The 18,243-nt window shown below is 45.0% G+C and overlaps 1 protein-coding gene across 1 annotated transcript in view; it reads left to right on the top strand.

Annotated features, from left to right (window-relative positions):
• The window catches only part of cpne4a (copine IVa), a 95,387-nt gene that overhangs the window by 62,784 nt on the left and 14,360 nt on the right, over nucleotides 1–18,243 (top strand). The window contains exons 8-12 of the mRNA XM_072692513.1: nucleotides 4,141–4,239; nucleotides 9,108–9,194; nucleotides 9,957–10,016; nucleotides 12,365–12,498; nucleotides 17,694–17,748. Of these exons, the coding sequence (XP_072548614.1) occupies nucleotides 4,141–4,239; nucleotides 9,108–9,194; nucleotides 9,957–10,016; nucleotides 12,365–12,498; nucleotides 17,694–17,748 (435 nt within the window). The remainder of the gene's footprint in view (nucleotides 1–4,140; nucleotides 4,240–9,107; nucleotides 9,195–9,956; nucleotides 10,017–12,364; nucleotides 12,499–17,693; nucleotides 17,749–18,243) is intronic.

Genomic DNA, 18,243 nt, shown 5'->3' with positions numbered 1-18,243 from the left:
AGCACTCAGTATCAGTTCCACCTTAAACTATCAGCTTCAGGATCATGCCGATGCTCCACTGACTGTAACAGGGGGAGAACGGTGTCTCCGTCATTGCAGTAGCAGCTGCTGCTGCTACTGCACTATGGAGCTTTGGTGGTGGAGCTGCAGGAGGAGAACCTCTCACAGAACTGCTGCTGTGTAACGCTGCAGAACCCATAGAGTCATATTAGTGTAAAATCCTGTAGTATTACTCTACCACCTCAGCCCACATGCTTCTCCACCTTCAGCTCTCAGCTTGTCCAGAAATGCATGTATACAGCTTCAAGCAGGGTAGTGGAGAGCCAAGTCTGGCGGTCTTTGGATGGAACAGTAGAAACTGGGCAGCTGTCCATAAGGGGGCGCTCCAAGCGTCCATTAGAACACCATTATACCGATCTACGCTTTGCTAACTACATTATATGTCCAAAAGTTTGTGGACACCCCTTCTAATGAATGCATTTAGCTACTTTAAGCTGCACCCATTGCTGACACAGATGTGCAAAAGCACACACACACACACACACACACACACAGCTTGTCTAGTTTCTGTAGAGAAGAAGTACTGCCAATAGAATAGGACTCTCTGGAGCAGATCAACATTGGCAGCTATTGGCACCATGCTGCCTAATGCCAGACGTGGGCAAGTAGAGGGGTATAAAGCCCCCCAGCATTAAGGAGCTGTGGAGCAGTGGAATGAAAGTGCAATCAAATCCTCACAGCAATGCTCCTTCAAAATCTAGTACAAAGTCTTTCTCCTTGGACAGTAGACACTTTTTTCTATACCAGGCAGGTGTCCCAATACTTTTGTCCTCATCACGTATTTCTTTTACACGACCCCTGGGGCTGTTTTTTTTTTTTTTTTTTTTTTTTTTTTTTTTTTTTACAGTACTTTGTTTAGAATATCCAAGTAGTTTAGGGTCTAGTAATCGGAAATGACTGCAAATATGCAGAGTGTTTGAAGAGCGAGCGCTACGGGAGTTAGCCATGAGCGTATCGGCGTCCTCCCCGCTCTGAAAGCTGTATAGAACTCTCAAACTTTCATTATTTCTCTAATGCCTGCTCATCTTTTATTTATTGGCTGCAGTGCTTGAGGAGTCTGCTCTATTACCCTTTACCCGTTTACACAGTCGCGCTCTCTCCCTCTCTCACTCTCTAATAAAAATATCACTAGCTCTTATGGTGGGATTAACAAGGCGATGTTTGGCTGATGTTTGACGACATTTTTGCACATCTGGTCTTTGCTCTTGCCATCAAGGCTGTTAAAAACGGCCGAGCGCTAGTATTTCTGTCCGCATAAATACTATAAATACTAGAAATAAATACTATAAATACTATAAATATACTGGAAATACTATAAATACCGCATAAATACTAGAGCCCCAGACCTGTATAAAGCACTAGAGCCCCAGACCTGAGTAAAGCACTGGAGCCCCAGACCTGTATAAAGCACTAGAGCCCCAGACCTGTATAAAGCACTAGAGACCCAGACCTGAGTAAAAAACTGGAGCTCCAGACCTGTCTAAAGCACTGGAGCCCCAGACCTGTATAAAGCACTAGAGCCCCAGACCTGTCTAAAGCACTGGAGCCCCAGACCTGAGTAAAGCACTAGAGCCCCAGACCTGAGTAAAGCACTAGAGCCCCAGACCTGAGTAAAGCACTAGAGCCCCAGACCTGTCTAAAGCACTGGAGCCCCAGACCTGAGTAAAGCACTAGAGCCCCAGACCTGTCTAAAGCACTGGAGCCCCAGACCTGTATAAAGCACTGGAGCCCCAGACCTGAGTAAAGCACTGGAGCCCCAGACCTGTCTAAAGCACTGGAGCCCCAGACCTGTATAAAGCACTAGAGCCCCAGACCTTTATAAAGCACTAGAGCCCCAGACCTGTATAAAGCACTAGAGCCCCAGACCTGAATAAAGCACTGGAGCCCCAGACCTGAGTAAAGCACTGGAGCCCCAGACCTGAGTAAAGCACTAGAGCCCCAGACCTGAGTAAAGCACTAGAGCCCCAGACCTGAATAAAGCACTGGAGCCCCAGACCTGAGTAAAGCACTGGAGCCCCAGACCTGAGTAAAGCACTAGAGACCCAGACCTGTATAAAGCACTAGAGACCCAGACCTGTATAAAGCACTGGAGCCCCAGACCTGTATAAAGCACTAGAGCCCCAGACCTGAGTAAAGCACTAGAGCCCCAGACCTGTATAAAGCACTAGAGCCCCAGACCTGAATAAAGCACTGGAGCCCCAGACCTGAGTAAAGCACTGGAGCCCCAGACCTGAGTAAAGCACTGGAGCCCCAGACCTGAGTAAAGCACTGGAGCCCCAGACCTGTATAAAGCACTAGAGCCCCAGACCTGTATAAAGCACTAGAGCCCCAGACCTGTATAAAGCACTAGAGACCCAGACCTGAGTAAAGCACTAGAGCCCCAGACCTGAGTAAAAGTCCAGGATCAGAAAAGTGACTTGAGAAGTAGTAGAAGTTCCTTGAGCTCCAGACTTACTAAAGTACTCAACATTTCTGTACTTAAGTACTGTAAGTAGTTAAGTACAGAACTCTTTAAATGAACAGATTAGATTCTGATTACCTTCAAAATCTAGTACAAAGTCTTTCTCCTTGGACAGTAGACACTTTTTTCTATACCAGGCAGGTGTCCCAATACTTTTGTCCTCATCACGTATTTCTTTTACACGACCCCTGGGGCTGTTTTTTTTTTTTTTTTTTTTTTTTTTTACAGTACTTTGTTTAGAATATCCAAGTAGTTTAGGGTCTAGTAATCGGAAATGACTGCAAATATGCAGAGTGTTTGAAGAGCGAGCGCTACGGGAGTTAGCCATGAGCGTATCGGCGTCCTCCCCGCTCTGAATACTGTATAGAACTCTCAAACTTTCATTATTTCTCTAATGCCTGCTCATCTTTTATTTATTGGCTGCAGTGCTTGAGGAGTCTGCTCTATTACCCTTTACCCGTTTACACAGTCGCGCTCTCTCCCTCTCTCACTCTCTAAAAATATCACTAGCTCTTATGGCGGGATTAACAAGGCGATGTTTGGCTGATGTTTGACGACATTTTTGCACATCTGGTCTTTGCTCTTGCCATCAAGGCTGTTAAAAACGGCCGAGCGCTAGTATTTCTGTCCGCATAAATACTATAAATACTAGAAATAAATACTATAAATACACTGGAAATACTATAAATACCGCATAAATACTAGAGCCCCAGACCTGTATAAAGCACTGGAGCCCCAGACCTGTATAAAGCACTAGAGCCCCAGACCTGTATAAAGCACTGGAGCCCCAGACCTGAGTAAAGCACTGGAGCCCCAGACCTGAGTAAAGCACTGGAGCCCCAAACCTGTATAAAGCACTAGAGCCCCAGACCTGTCTAAAGCACTAGAGCCCCAGACCTGTATAAAGCACTAGAGCCCCAGACCTGAGTAAAGCACTAGAGCCCCAGACCTGAGTAAAGCACTGGAGCCCCAGACCTGAGTGATACTGGAGCCCCAGACCTGTATAAAGCACTAGAGACTCAGACCTGTATAAAGCACTGGAGCCCCAGACCTGTATAAAGCACTGGAGCCCCAGACCTGAGTAAAGCACTGGAGCCCCAGACCTGTATAAAGCACTGGAGCCCCAGACCTGAGTAAAGCACTGGAGCCCCAGACCTGAGTAAAGCACTGGAGCCCCAGACCTGTATAAAGCACTAGAGCCCCAGACCTGAGTAAAGCACTGGAGCCCCAGACCTGAGTAAAGCACTGGAGCCCCAGACCTGAGTAAAGCACTGGAGCCCCAGACCTGTATAAAGCACTGGAGCCCCAGACCTGTATAAAGCACTGGAGCCCCAGACCTGAGTAAAGCACTAGAGCCCCAGACCTGTATAAAGCACTAGAGCCCCAGACCTGAGTAAAAGTCCAGGATCAGAAAAGTGACTTGAGAAGTAGTAGAAGTTCCTTGAGCTCCAGACTTACTAAAGTACTCAACATTTCTGTACTTAAGTACTGTAAGTAGTTAAGTACAGAACTCTTTAAATGAACAGATTAGATTCTGATTACTTTGCATGTTCAAGTCTCTGTGTTAAATATTGGACATTTGTTGAACCTGTGTCCCTCCTGTCCTGTTCTGTCCTCAGTGCACTGTGTGGGACTGGGACTCGAACGGAAAGCATGACTTCATAGGCGAGTTCGAAGCTACCTTCAAAGAGATGCGTGGGGCGATCGACGGCAAGCAGGTAAGAGACCCACCTGCCATCAAGAACACATCAGCACTGAGGGCCAGGTGTGCTAAAGCCTTTTGTAGCCTTTCAGACCATCCCGGTGATGCCACAGCCATCCGTAAGTAGGAGCCACAGTGAACATAACAGATGCCCACGCTGGCTAGCATAGCCCATGCTGAGTGATGCTGAGGACCACCCACTAGAGTAGAGTGGGTAGAGTGGTCCTCAGCATCACTCAGCATGGGCGATGCTAGCCAGTGTGGGCGTCTGTTAGCTGACGTAACAGAATTAGCAGTTAGCCTTGAGCTCGGGGGGTGTTGTGATAGCAGACTGGAGAAAGACCATGCTAGCCTTCATCCTCCCAGCACTGGTGGAGTCCTAGATGTAGAAATTTGTCCTAGAGGCATCTCAGGCTTGGTTCCAGAGTGATGCCACAGCCATACGTCAGTGATTGAGAGCTCTAGAAAGCATAACTCTACTTTTTCTCTGCGGCTGGGTAGGACGGTCCTTTACTCCAGCATGGGCAAACGTCTGTTAGCTATTAGACGCACCTGATTGGCTCACAGTAAGCGGGGATTGGAAATATTAGAAAATATGGAAAATGCATGGTATCAGGAAACGGCAGCTTTTGAGCTCAGAAGCATCGCAGGGGATCTGGAGGCAGGTTCGCGTTGAAAAACAGGAATACGGACGTTTGACTCAGATGGAATTAGCAGATGGAAAAGATGAGAGGTTACATAAGTGAAGCTGGATGTAGGCCACAGACAGACTGGTTTCCTCAGAACTGTAAGTTCTCTGCTTGTGTTCTCCTGCTTTATACATCTGATCGTGAAGCCTTTCTGGATATCACATGGTTTAGCAAGAAGATCATTAGCTCCTCCTCCTTTTTTTTTCATCTTAGCTGTAATTACAGTCTTGGCCATTCCTTTTTCTCACTTTGGACAAGCCTTGTGGTGTTCCATTATTCAAGACGGAACAATATCCCATTATTTTTACAGTTACTTATGAATAATTATATCACATATGAAGAAGCTGAGCCCTCAGTCCTTTGATATTTACATAATTTAATACCACAACTACAGCTCAAATCACGTAGCTTGTACCTTAATGTTTCAGTCAAGACCTCAGCGGTGTCTGAAACATGTCAACATATGACTGTAAGCATAAATCACGGGATACGTTATATAGACAAAAGTATTGGGACACCTCGTTCATCGTTTCTTCTGAAATCAAGGGTTAGAGTCGATCCTGCTTTTGTTGGATGAACTAGGAGTAGTTCTAGTATCTAGAAAAAGAATTTCTACTAGATTTTGGAGAAGAGCATTGCAGTGAGGATTTGATTGCATTCACTGACAAGTGCAGCGTTAGTGTGGTCAGGATGTTGGATGATGATGATGATGATGAACACCCCACTTCATCATCCCCAACACATCCATAAAGAACTGGATGGAGCTCCACCATCATTATTCCAGAGAACAGTTCTTTCACTGCTCCACAGCTCCTCAATGCTGGGGTGCTTTATACCCCTCTACTAGCCCACGCCGGACACATGGTGCCAATAGAGTCATGTTTATCTGCTCCAGAGAGTCCTATTCTATTGGCAGTACTGGCAGTTAGGGAGGAGCTAGGTTTGGGATCATCAAAAACATCCTGACCTCACTTTGCTCCTCCAGAGTCTAGTAGAAAATCTTCTTTCCTGGACAGTAGAGACAGTTCCTCCAACAAGCTCTTTTTAATACCCTTAATTTTAGAAGACACAATGACGACAGCAGGTGTCCCAATACTTTTGTCCAAATAGTGTGAAAAGTGAGAAGTGCAGCTTCACAGTACAGAATCGAGGTGCATTCTGATGCTGTACTTAGTGAAACTGATGAAAAGGTAAAGTGTGTAGAACATGCCAGCTTCAGGCGACGGCCGCTACAGGCTAATTAGGCTGAAATTCAATTGAGAGACAGCAAGACCATCTTAAAGTCTCTCTCTCGCTCGCTCTCTCTCTCTCTCAGTCTTCATCACTGCACTGCCTGTGACTCCAGGGCAGGAATATCAGGCCTAATTGCATTACAGGAGAGTTCATAGCTCAAATGGACCTGCTGCTTTCACAGCTATAATTGGCTCTCATGCATTTCAACACCCTGGCGCTGCCGGACCAACCCAGTAGATCCTGCAGAGTCTGTGCATGGAAATTTCGCAGGAAAAGAGAGAAGTCTATTTGAACTTGTATGTGGGATCTGGGGTGTGATAGCCTGTAATTGGCCTTATTGTTATTATTATATACACATGGACAAAATTGTTGGTACCCCTTAGTTAATGAAGGAAAAACCCACAATGGTCACAGAAATAACTTGAATCTGACAAAAGTAATAATAAATAAAAATGCTATGAAAATGAACAAATGAAAATCTGACATTGATTTTGAACCATACTTCAACAGAATTATTTTAAAAAGTAAACTGATTAAAAAGGCCTGGACAAAAATGAAGGTACCCCTGAAAATAATGTGACCAAAGGGACATGTTAAATCAAGGTGTATTCTCTAATTAGCATCACAGGTGTCTACAATCTTGTAACCAGTCAGTGGGCCTATATATAGGGCTACATGTAGTCACTGTGCTGTGTGGTGACATGGTGTGTACCACACTCAACATGGACCAGAGGAAGTGAAGAAAAGAGTTATCTCAGGAGATTAGAAAGAAAATTATAGACAAGCATGGTAAAGGTAAAGGTTATAAGACCATCTCCAAGCAGTCTGATGTTCCTGTGACTACAGTTGCACATATTATTCAGAAATTTAAGATCCATGGGACTGTAGCCAACCTCCCTGAACGTGGCCTCAGGAGGAAAATTGAGGACAAATCAAAGAAATGGATAATACGAATTGTAACAAAAGAGCCCAGAACTTCTAAAGTGATTAAAGGTGAACTTCAAGCTCAAGGAACATCAGTGTCAGCTCGCACCATCCATTGTTGTTTGAGCCAAAGTGGACTTCATGGACAAAAAGCCAGACTGGAATTAAACTACATGTTGACAAGCCCTAAAGCTTCTGGGAGAATGTCCTATGGACAGATGAGACAAAAATGTAACTTTTTGCCAAGGCACATCAGCTCTATGTTCACAGACGGAAAAATGAAGCATATCAAGAACAACCCTGTCCCTACTGTGAAACATGGAGGAGGCTCTGTTATGTTCTGGGGCTGCTTTGCTGTATCTGGCACAGGGTGTCTTGAATCTGTGCAGGGTACAATTAAATCTCAAGACTATCAAGGGATTCTAGAGAGAAATGTGCTGTCCAGTCTCAGAAAGCTTGGTCTCAGTCGCAGGTCATGGGTCTTGCAACAGGATAATGACCAAAAACACACAGCTAAAAACACCCAAGAATGGCTAAGAGGAAAACAATGGACTATTCTGTAGTGGCCTTCTATGAGCCTGTGATCATTGTGGGTTTTTCTTTCATTAACTGAGGGGTACCAACAATTTTGTACACGTGTGTATATTGTATATTATTTCCATTCTACACAGCCATACCAGATATATTATGACCACCCCTGGTTTGGAATGGACTCAGCTCGACTGACCATACAACAGCACTATGTAGGTCTAGAGTTCCAGACTGTATCCAGCTGTTTCTCTGTAGACTCTGTTATCGCTCAGGACTGACCCCACAGGATTGACCACCACAGAGCAGACTGTAGGATTGGGGTGGTGGGGTGGTGTCATGCTCAGCACTGACAGTAGTGACACTAACTGACATGATGGTAGTGGTGGCGAGTGTGTTAGTATGAGAGTGGATCAGACACAGCAGTGCTGCTGGAGTGCTTAAACACTGCATCTGTCTGTCCACTCACTGTCCATTCGACACTGTTAATAGTCATTTTGGAGGTTTTTCAGTTTGGAACTGTGGAGGAACCTTCAAGAAAAGGGTTCCTTGAAGGTTCCTCAAAGCATATCCACAGTTTCAAACTGAAGAACCTCCAAAGTTCTTAAAGGTTCCTGTAGATGTAAGGTCAGAGGCGTCAGAGTAGAAGCTCCCATCTACTGCTGTACAGTTTGCACAGGTGGTCAACCTCTGGTCCTTCATAAAAGACTTTTCTGGTTGGCGGCCTATTCTCAGTCCAGCAGTGATGCTAGATAACACACACACTAACACACTTGCCACCACCAGGTCAGTTAGTTTCACTGCAGTGCTGAGAATGACTGACCCACCACCCCAATCCTACAGTCTGGTCTGTGGTGGTCAGTCCTGTGGGGTCAGTCCTGAGCATTGAAGAACAAACCAGGTGGAAGGAGGAGGCCGATATATATAGTCTGATATGATATGATAATTAAGGAATGTCAGTTATCCGGAATGGTGGAGGTCAGGCTGAGGTCTGGAGGACCTAGAAAGGTGAAGCAGAACCTCTATGAGAACCTTCAGGAAGACTGATCAGACTCTGATTCAGTGCTTCTTTTACCCACTGCTTAAACTTGGCCTCTTTAACTTTTAGGGGCAGTTCTGAGGTAGAGAATGAGTCATTATCTTTTTGCGGCTGTCAATAAACCCCTCGCGCACTGATGGACTAGCTCTCACTTGTATTGTGCGCTAGCAGAAGCCTTGGCAGCGGTATCTCAATCTGGCAGGCGTCAGCGCTGCGATTCACTAATTATTTTTAAAAACGCGCCACGCGGCCCCCTCATCACCGCTCATTGTCAGGGCCCGCATTGTGTTTTTCCCAGCCTATTGTGTGCGAATGCCGCGTGTGTCGCGGCCTCTCCGCAGGGATGGCACTTTGTATCGTCCTGGAGGTTTACACCGAGCTGGATCAGTCAGGAAACACTCCCACCGAGGCGAGAGCGAAGCCAAGTCGCCTGCTTTCTGCATCATCTTCTCCTCTCTTTACCACGGACAGGTCCAGTGGGAATGCATAAACCCCAAGTACAAAATCAAGAAGAAGAACTACCGAAACTCCGGGATTGTCATTCTCAACCAGTGTAAGGTAATACCCTCTCCTCGTTCCTCGTTAATCCCGCCGCTCTCCCACTAGGCTTTTTTGCTTTTTGTCATTTACATGAGAATCCAGATTAGGTAGAAGGCAGAAAGCCAGCAGCTCTTTCATCTGTCCAGAAGGAGGGATGATTGGTTGGTTCCCCTCTCAATTAGAGCACCTCAGGCTCTGGATCCATCCAAACCCCCTTCCCCACCGCCTCCAGCTCTCATTGTAGGCCCAGATGGTACTGCAGGAACTCTTTAGGTGCTAATTAAACACTGAGGGTTGTACATTCAGGCCTGTTCCAGCTCTGAAACCTGGCTACCTGGCCTCAGGTGTGCTGGGTGTAAGGGTGTAAGGTGATCCTCCAGCTCTTCAGTAGATCTACCCTAGTGCCGAAAGGTTCCTTCATGCCATGCCATACATTATTAATTAAAAGAGACCCAGAATTGATCCTGGAGGTCCTTGAGGTTCATACCTCATATACATGCTGTTCTTTAAGGCAGTGGTTCCCATGGTCCCTTAGAACCGGCCTGAAAAGCACTGGTTTAGGGAACCAAAAGCTGTTCTTCTCTGGATTCACCTGCATGCATTACAGTATGTAGTATATTAGGGTGCAGCATATTATTGTACTGGGGATTGCAAGCGACCCCTTAAAATATGCCACCAGGCACAATTCAGGCCTTATTTTCCTTATATTTCTCCTTTGATGATCTGGCAGTTATGGCTCTTTAAAGCTTCTTCACACCATTAACTCTCCTTTTCCCCCAGATTATAAAGATGCACTCTTTCCTCGACTACATTATGGGCGGCTGCCAGATCCAGTTTACGGTGAGTAAACACCGAAAGACTCACCAAAAGACGTATTCCGACTCACGGCTCCAATTTCACAGCTCTTTAACACTGTTTACCTGCTGCCTGTTACGCACTCTTAAGGCTAAATGTAATTATGCAATAAGAATATAATAATGATGTTTGTTTTCTCTGCCCTCGACAAACAAACGCTGTCAGCTCAGCGCTCAGCAATTACTGTTCGAGCGCACTCCGCCATCGCTAATAAAACCTTCCTGCAATAATTTGCTACTTGTTTAAATTTGGACGCTAATGGGAGCACTGAAGGGGGGGTGTCAGTCAGAGCGCTTGTTTTGCATAATGACTGATTTTTTTTTTGGCCTGTCTGATTAAATCACCTGAGGAACATTAAAAAGCCATTATTTTCACACGGCAGGTTTTTTTATTCGTACTTTCCTGTTCCGGCTTCTCTTATCGGCCGTGTCTGCAAGACAGTGCCACCAAAATGAAACTGCGGGATCCGTTCAGCACCTCCGCTTGTTTAATTAGACTATGTTTATCCGTTTTGCTGTTTCATGTTAATTTAATTAATGTCTAATTGCAGTGCCAACAATGAGCAGTTTAATAACGAAGCCAGCATTAAATATAGATACGGTAGGTAGATTCTCTTCATTCAGAGATGCTTACCTCCCAGACATCAATTAGTCCCCTTAGCCCTCTAAAATGACCAGAGAATAGCACTTTCTCCTCCTTACATTTTAAAAACAGCCTCGTTCCTCCTATTTCATTTCCCTTAGTTTTCATTCCGGCTCATCATCAATAAAAACCCTCTCCAGATAAATCTCTCCATCTGGAAAGTGAGAGTCTGATCCTGATTGGATGAGAAGTATAAACAGACACCATTCTGACTCCCTATTGGTTTATAAGAGATCCATCACACCTGCACACGTCCCGTCACTCTCCAGCGAGCTCACAGCAGACGTCTGTAGTCTAGTATGAAGACTGTGTCCGTGGCAGAGACTCAAGAGAGCTGCAGTGAAACGTCCCGACTGAGCCCCACATTTACATTCCAATAAAGCTTATTGATCACACGCCTCTGAAGTCTGACTTTCTGCAGCTTTACAAAACTTCTAGACAACGACTCCTCATATTTTCCTCCATGAAGCTCATGTTAATGCTCAGTAGAGCACAGAGACGCTCCTTTAATAGAGCTGATATTACTGAAATGCTTCATTTTCAATGGGCAGATCTGCAGCTGAAACAGGAGCCTAGTGCAGCCCAACATTTTTAACATCAACATTTTAATAGATCATTAGAATATCAGATATTAATATTAATATACAACAGTATCCTCATTAAGGCTTTTAGAGAAATGGGTTTTTGGGGAGGGGGGGGGGTAGTGCACTATAGACCCCTGTGGTGCGGCCTAAGCTTTCAGTCTTTGTTTTCCTTCCATTACTTTTACTTTTCTACTTGAAGTGGTTCTGAAACCAGTACTTTTACACTTTTACTGGAGTAAAAAGCTTCAGTTGATACTTCAGCTTCTATAGAAGTCTTTTTTAACTCACGTCTACCTGAGGAATGAATATCAACACTTCTTGGGCCTTGGGTCGTCTTGCTGCTCTGCAAACATCTGTCTGTCCATGGATGTTTGATGATGTTTAGGTTGAGGCACTGTGGAGGAGGCCATAAAAACCTTCAGCCGGATACTCTTGAGGTAGTCCATTGTGGTCCATTATTTAGCTTCTTAATTCCATTAGGAATTCCATAGGAACTGAGAAACTGGCTCCTGAGAGCACTCTGATATCTTCTCATGGTCTTCTCCTGCTTTGTGGACGGCAGTTTAGCAGGTTAATGGTCAGAGAGCTTGGCAGCTGCTCAAAGGAGCCTGTGGCTGACGATTGTTGGGACGAGGTTTGAGAAGCCAGTGAATTAACAAGCTAATTTGTTGGTGTTCTGGTCATCTGAGAGCCCGAATCTCATCGGATTCCCTGGGTCACACTGGGAGAAATGTGGGATCGCACTGTTGTCCTCTCAACCAGTCCTCTTAATGGATGTCCGTGATGCGCAAAACATCTGAAGGACGTCCTGAGAGCTCCATGTTCTACAAGGCCTTCGTTTAGCATGTAGGTTTTAGATGTTTCAAAGTGGGATTTGATGGAATGATGGAAAGAACTACAACAACATTGTGAAGATGTCAGAAAGGAAGGACCGCCTGCCTGACCTTACTAAATAACATCTGTATAACTTTTAAAGGCATTCTGGGTTTGTTAGCTGGACGCTACACTGTGGCCCACACACTTAGATCTTAGAAAGTCTGGCTGACTGATGTGTGCTGCTTTGCTGCTGCCAGGCTCTGAGTGCTGTGTGTGTGTATGTGTTTACAGGTAGCGATTGATTTCACCGCGTCTAACGGTGACCCGCGCAACAGCTGCTCTCTGCACTACATCCACCCATACCAGCCCAACGAGTACCTGAAAGCCTTAGTCGCCGTTGGGGAGATCTGCCAGGACTACGACAGGTGAGCCCACAGCACATCCAGGTCATACAGTGCCATCATGCTGTGTGTGTGTAACTTTATAAAAGGACAAAAGTATTGGGACACCTGCTCATTTACTGTTACCTTTGAAATCAAGGGTATCATAAAAAGAGTTGAAGGGAAGAAGGCTTTCTACTAGACTTCAGAGGAGCATTGCTGCAAACTTGGAGGAGTTAGTGAGGTCAGGACCTTGGATGATGATCACCACCCGTCCAGCATCTAGTCTGGACTCTAGTCTGTATAAACTAGAGTCTATAAACTGTATAAGAAAGGGTGTTTTTTGAACAGTGAATAGTGAAGCTCTGCAGTCGCATCTGATAAATGCCTTAGTAAATGTAATTAAATAATTAAAAATGTGAACAATTGTTCACTATATGGGCTTTAGGGCCGAGGCCTAGGGTTCAAGTCCCTATCTAGGTGGAGTTTCCATGTTCTCCCCAAGGCTGCATGCATAACATGCCAAACATCCAGCAGGTTTAGCTCCACCCACTCCATGTCCATGTAAACATAAGCAACATTAGCAACATTAGCATTATTAGTGAGCGCCCTGAACACCACAGTTAGCAAAGAGACACAGCATCGTATTTCTACATTAAACTCCTCACCAAGACCCTGCGCTGAGGGCTCTGACCCGGCGCTGAGGGCTCTGACCCGGCACTGTGAGCTCTGACCCGGCACTGATGGTTCTGTTTCTCAAGGATTTTAACCAAACCTTGCTAAACTAGTCTGATTGGATGCTGAATGAATTAACGCTGATCTGAACGCGTGCTAGCATTTTTAACCACAGACATGAGTAAATCTGTCCCCCCGCTCAGCCCTGTGTTCACTCTCGTTTTATTGGTTGCCTTTCTAAAAAAATGACTCATGATGGGTGGAGTTTTTTTCAGCTGGAGTGTAATAAGTTTAAACTGGATGGAGGGGTAGCGCAAATCAGGTAGCACCATCTACTGTTCACGCTTCCACATTAAAGAACGTGGAGGTGTGATAGTGGTTTATTATTGGCGGCCACTTCTCGCAGGTGTGTGTTGGATGTGTGGTTATTGTAAAGCATCCCTTATGCAATATGTCATTTTTCGAGCTTTGCCATTGGTCGATTTACAGGTTTAAATACAGTTTGGCATTTTCTAAAGATAAAAACAACAATTATCAAAAGCAAACAGCTGGATAAGCTTTTGTCCCGACATCAGTAATGAGAAAACGTCTAGTTTTAAAAGTTGGGTGAGTTTCTATCTAAACAGAGCTTTCAAGAGCCGTGATGTTCTGTGAAAGGTCTAAGGGCCCTGGTCTGAAGCGTGATGGATGTGTGTGGTCTTTGTTCTTGTCTTTGAGGAGAATGAATTGTGAACGCTGAACAATGTGTGCACTCTCCTTTGACACGTCAGCTGTCAGACAGTTAAATTAGGGTGTAGTTAATGTAATTACACTGCGATGACAGTTTATTGTTGGCTATTTTCCAGGGCTTCGGAGAGGAGCATTGAGTTTTCGTTGTGGAGTTAGCATAAAACATAAGCACAGATGTTCAATCTTCCTCAGTTCAATCATGTCACTCCGTTCTCTTCGGATCGCTGAACTTCGGATTCCAAACCTTGACGTCGGCCTACAAATCCAAAAAAGATCCAGTCCTCCTACCTGCTGATGATGACGGTCAAAAGCTAATCTCTTCCAAGAACCCATGGATAGCAGCCCATGTTTCTGCAAGACTAATCTGCTGTTCATACTTGGAACTACAACTCCCTGGTCCATTTGCAGAAGCACAACACCTTGGTGTAACTGTGGATGACCAGTTGTTCTTCTTGGCCCTCAAAGCCAAAAATTAACCAGCCCCCCCTACCTGATGGCATCTTTCCATAGGTCTGCTGAAGCTCAATCTCCTTCAAGAACTCTCTGGTCACTCCATCTGCAGAAGCACAAAGCTTTGGCGTAACTGTGGATGACCAGTTGTTCTTCTTGGCCCTCAAAGCCAAAAATGGTCCATTGAGAAACTTCAGTCCTTTTAAATTCAGCCATGTCACTCCTCTACTGCGCTCTCTTGACCGGCTTCCTGTAGCTTAACTTCGGATTCCAGACCTTGATGTCGGCCTACAAGGCCAAAAGTGAACCAGCCCCCAGACCTGATGGCATCTTGCCATAGATCTGCTGAAGCTCAACTCCAGCAGATCTTACAATCTCCTTCAAGAACACTCTGGTCCCTCCGTTTGCAGAAGCATGAAGCCTTGGCGTAATTGTGGATGACCAGTCATCCTTCTTGGCCTTCAAAGCCAATAATGAACCATTGAAGCCCATCCAATTTAAAACCCTGTCAAAGGTCAAAGGTTAATCCATACCAGGAGTCCATTTCATCATGGATAGCAGGCCACTTCCTTGCAAGACTGAGCTCCCTTCAAGACCATGCCTAGAACTACATGTCTTCACCATGACCTTACCATCTCCTTCAAGAACTCCCTGGTCACTTTATCTGCAGGAGCAGGAAGCCTTTGCTTAGTTGTGGACAACCAGTTATCCTTCTTGGCCTACAAAGCCAAAACTTCAGCTGATCCAGGATGTCAATCTTTCTCAGTCGTTGGTTCAGGCAGGTTCCTCCTTTACTGCGTTATCCTTACTGGCGTCACTGAACTAGCCCCTCCTTGTCTGAGGGCAATGGACAAATGCACACTCAACCCCATACCAAGAGCTCTTCAAGCTTGACTTGGCTTGTCAAGTTACATCTTCAGAGAAGCACCTCTGTAAGAAAGCACCTACTGCTCCACTTTGCTGGGGGGCTTTATTATACCCCTCTAGCATTAGGCTAGGCTCATGCACTCATGGCAGCTCCAGAGTGGCCTGTTCCACTGGTCAGTGCTTTGCTACGGAGATTGTGGAGACCTGTGTCAGCAATGGGTCCACCTTAAATATCCCTAGTTGACTTTTTTAGAGTGGTACTTTAACTGGACACTATAAACGAGAGCAGGACTAAAATCTGTACTGAGTGTGCTGAGGATCAGCTCCACTTCAGAGCCTCCTCACTGAAGTGATGTATTGATTTCTCCTCCTTATCCATCCTGAAGATCTTTCAGGTCACCTGAAGGTCGCTGCAAGGTCACAGCTGATTTGAGATTAGATTGCATCGAGTCGATGAAGCAGACATCAGTAGCTTCCGATGAGAGAAAGCTGGATGCTGACCCTTTTACGAGTGACCACAGAGAGATTGAATCGCCATGACTCCGGGGATGCTCTTTGGATTAAGCTTCTCCGCTGATGAAGCCGTGAAGTTTCTTGGAAATCTGTTGGGTGAGCCCTGGTACTAGTGCTGCTCATGCCAGAAACCAGCAAAATCAGGAAGATTATACACTGGCAGTCAAAAAGAACGAAAGAGATTTGTTTATAGTCGTGGTCTTGCAGATGTCATGTTCTTGTGAAGACGTTGTGGTCTTGCGAAGACATTGTGGTCTTGAGAAGGCATCATGGTCTTGGTAAAGACGCTTTGATCTTACGAATACTTCAAGGTCTTGTGAAGATGTTGTGGTCTTGCGAATACGTCAATGTCTTGCAAAGACGTTATGGTCTTGCGAAGATGTGGTATTGCGAAGACATCAAGGTCTTGCGAAGACGTGGTTTTACAAAGACATTGTAGTCTCGCGAAGACATTGTAGTCTTGCGAAGACACTGTGGTTTTGCGAAGGCTTCAAGGTCTTGCGAAGATGTTGTGGTCTTGCGAAGATGTTGTGGTCTTGCAAAGACGTCGTGGGCTTGCAAAGATGTGGTATTACGAAGACGTTGTGGTCTTACGAAGACGTTGTGGTCTTGCGAAGACATTGTGGTCTTGCGAAGACATCGTGGTCTTGCGAAGGCATCGCAGTCTTGTACCTTTTGGGATGTGTTGGGGAGTTGGGGATGATGAGGTGGGATCTTGATCATCTAACCTTTTGATCTCACTAAGTCACAGCAATGCTCCTCCAAAATCTAGTAGAAAGTTTAACAGGCACAATAATTCAGTATACAATCATATAAAACACCGGGACACGAAACTAAATTACTGCCAATAGAATAGGACTCTCTGGAGCAGATCAACATCATGATCCTATCGGCACCATGCTGCCTAATAATGCCAGGCGTGGACTAGAGGGGTATAAAGCCCCCCAGCATTGAGGAGCTGTGGAGCAGTGGAAGAACTGTGTTCTCTGGAATGATGATGGTGGAGGAGCTCCATCCATACTTTTGAGATGAGTTGGGGAGTTAGTCCCTATACTTTTGTCCAAAAACTGTACGTTATAGCCATACCACTGCCTGTAGCATTTAAAGGGTTACTAAAAGTCTTGGATGTTTATTGGGGTTTATTCTAATGTTATATAGAGTTAATTACAGGTAGACACTCTCACTGACCACTGACTTTAGGTTTATTAGGGTTTATTCTAATGTTATATAGAGTTAATTACAGGTAGACACCCTCACTGACCACTGACTTTATGTTTATTTGGGTTTATTCTAATGTTATATAGAGTTAATTACAGGTAGACACTCTCACTGACCACTGACTTTATGTTTATTTGGGTTTATACTAATGTTATATAGAGTTAATTACAGGTAGACACCCTCACTGACCACTGACTTTATGTTTATTTGGGTTTATTCTAATGTTATATAGAGTTAATTACAGGTAGACACTCTCACTGACCACTGACTTTATGTTTATTTGGGTTTATACTAATGTTATATAGAGTTAATTACAGGTAGACACCCTCACTGACCACTGACTTTATGTTTATTTGGGTTTATACTAATGTTAAATAGAGTTAATTACAGGTAGACACTCTCACTGATCACTGACTATGTTTATTTGGGCTTATTTCTAATGTTATATGGAGTTTTACAGGTAGACACTCTCACTGACCACTGAATTTAATTTTATGTGGGTTTATTCTAACGTTATATAAAGTTTTACAGGTAGACACTCTCACTGACCCCCTTATTATTTATTCACCAGGCTCTAAAAATCAATTATGCAAATCTGTGTGGGATACAAACGATGTGTGATTGGAGGCCATTTGGACAGCAGATGATAATGTGAAATCTAATAAGCCTCCACACACACACACACACACACGCACCTTCCATGTTCACACGCTCACACACACTTGCTGTTAACCTCCCCCTCAGTGCTGGCCCGCTATAATCTCTCGTCTGTTTCGGCTTTCCCACAGTGATAAAATGTTTCCGGCGTTCGGCTTCGGTGCCCGGATACCTCCCGACTTCAAGGTAATTTCCGGAGTGTTCCTGCCGCTGAGGCACAGGTGGCTTCATGAATTTAATAATAATAATGCTGATGCTGAGAGGAGCTCCCGACACTCCTACGTTCGCTTCTACAGATATTAGAACCCTCTGCCGCCTCGCTCTGCTGGGTAATTCGCTTTAATCCCAAACTCAGGGATCCCACAGCAGATGCTGCAGGGAACTGAAATGAAACATGTCTGGTAAAATCAGCTCTGGTAAAGACTCCTGACAGTCACGGCTGAGCTCTGGGTTACTGAGGACGAATCAGTGGAAATTTAGGACCAGTTTAATAAATGTGTCATATAAAACCACGCCTACTGTAATATTCAGCCTGTTTCTCCATGCCTTCACTTGGAAGTGCAGCAGTGCTCAAGGCTACAGTGTTTTAGTCTGGGCAGCTGGAGAAAGACCTAATGGAGATCAGATGTTTTGACACCAGGGCTGCCAACATTAAGTCCGGAGTGATGCAGGCTCGAGTCA

This window comes from Salminus brasiliensis, chromosome 1 (assembly GCF_030463535.1).
Source record: "Salminus brasiliensis chromosome 1, fSalBra1.hap2, whole genome shotgun sequence".
NCBI lineage: Eukaryota > Metazoa > Chordata > Actinopteri > Characiformes > Bryconidae > Salminus > Salminus brasiliensis.
The sequence above is the reverse complement of the archived record's forward strand: the minus strand, read 5'-3'. Positions and strand labels throughout refer to the sequence as shown.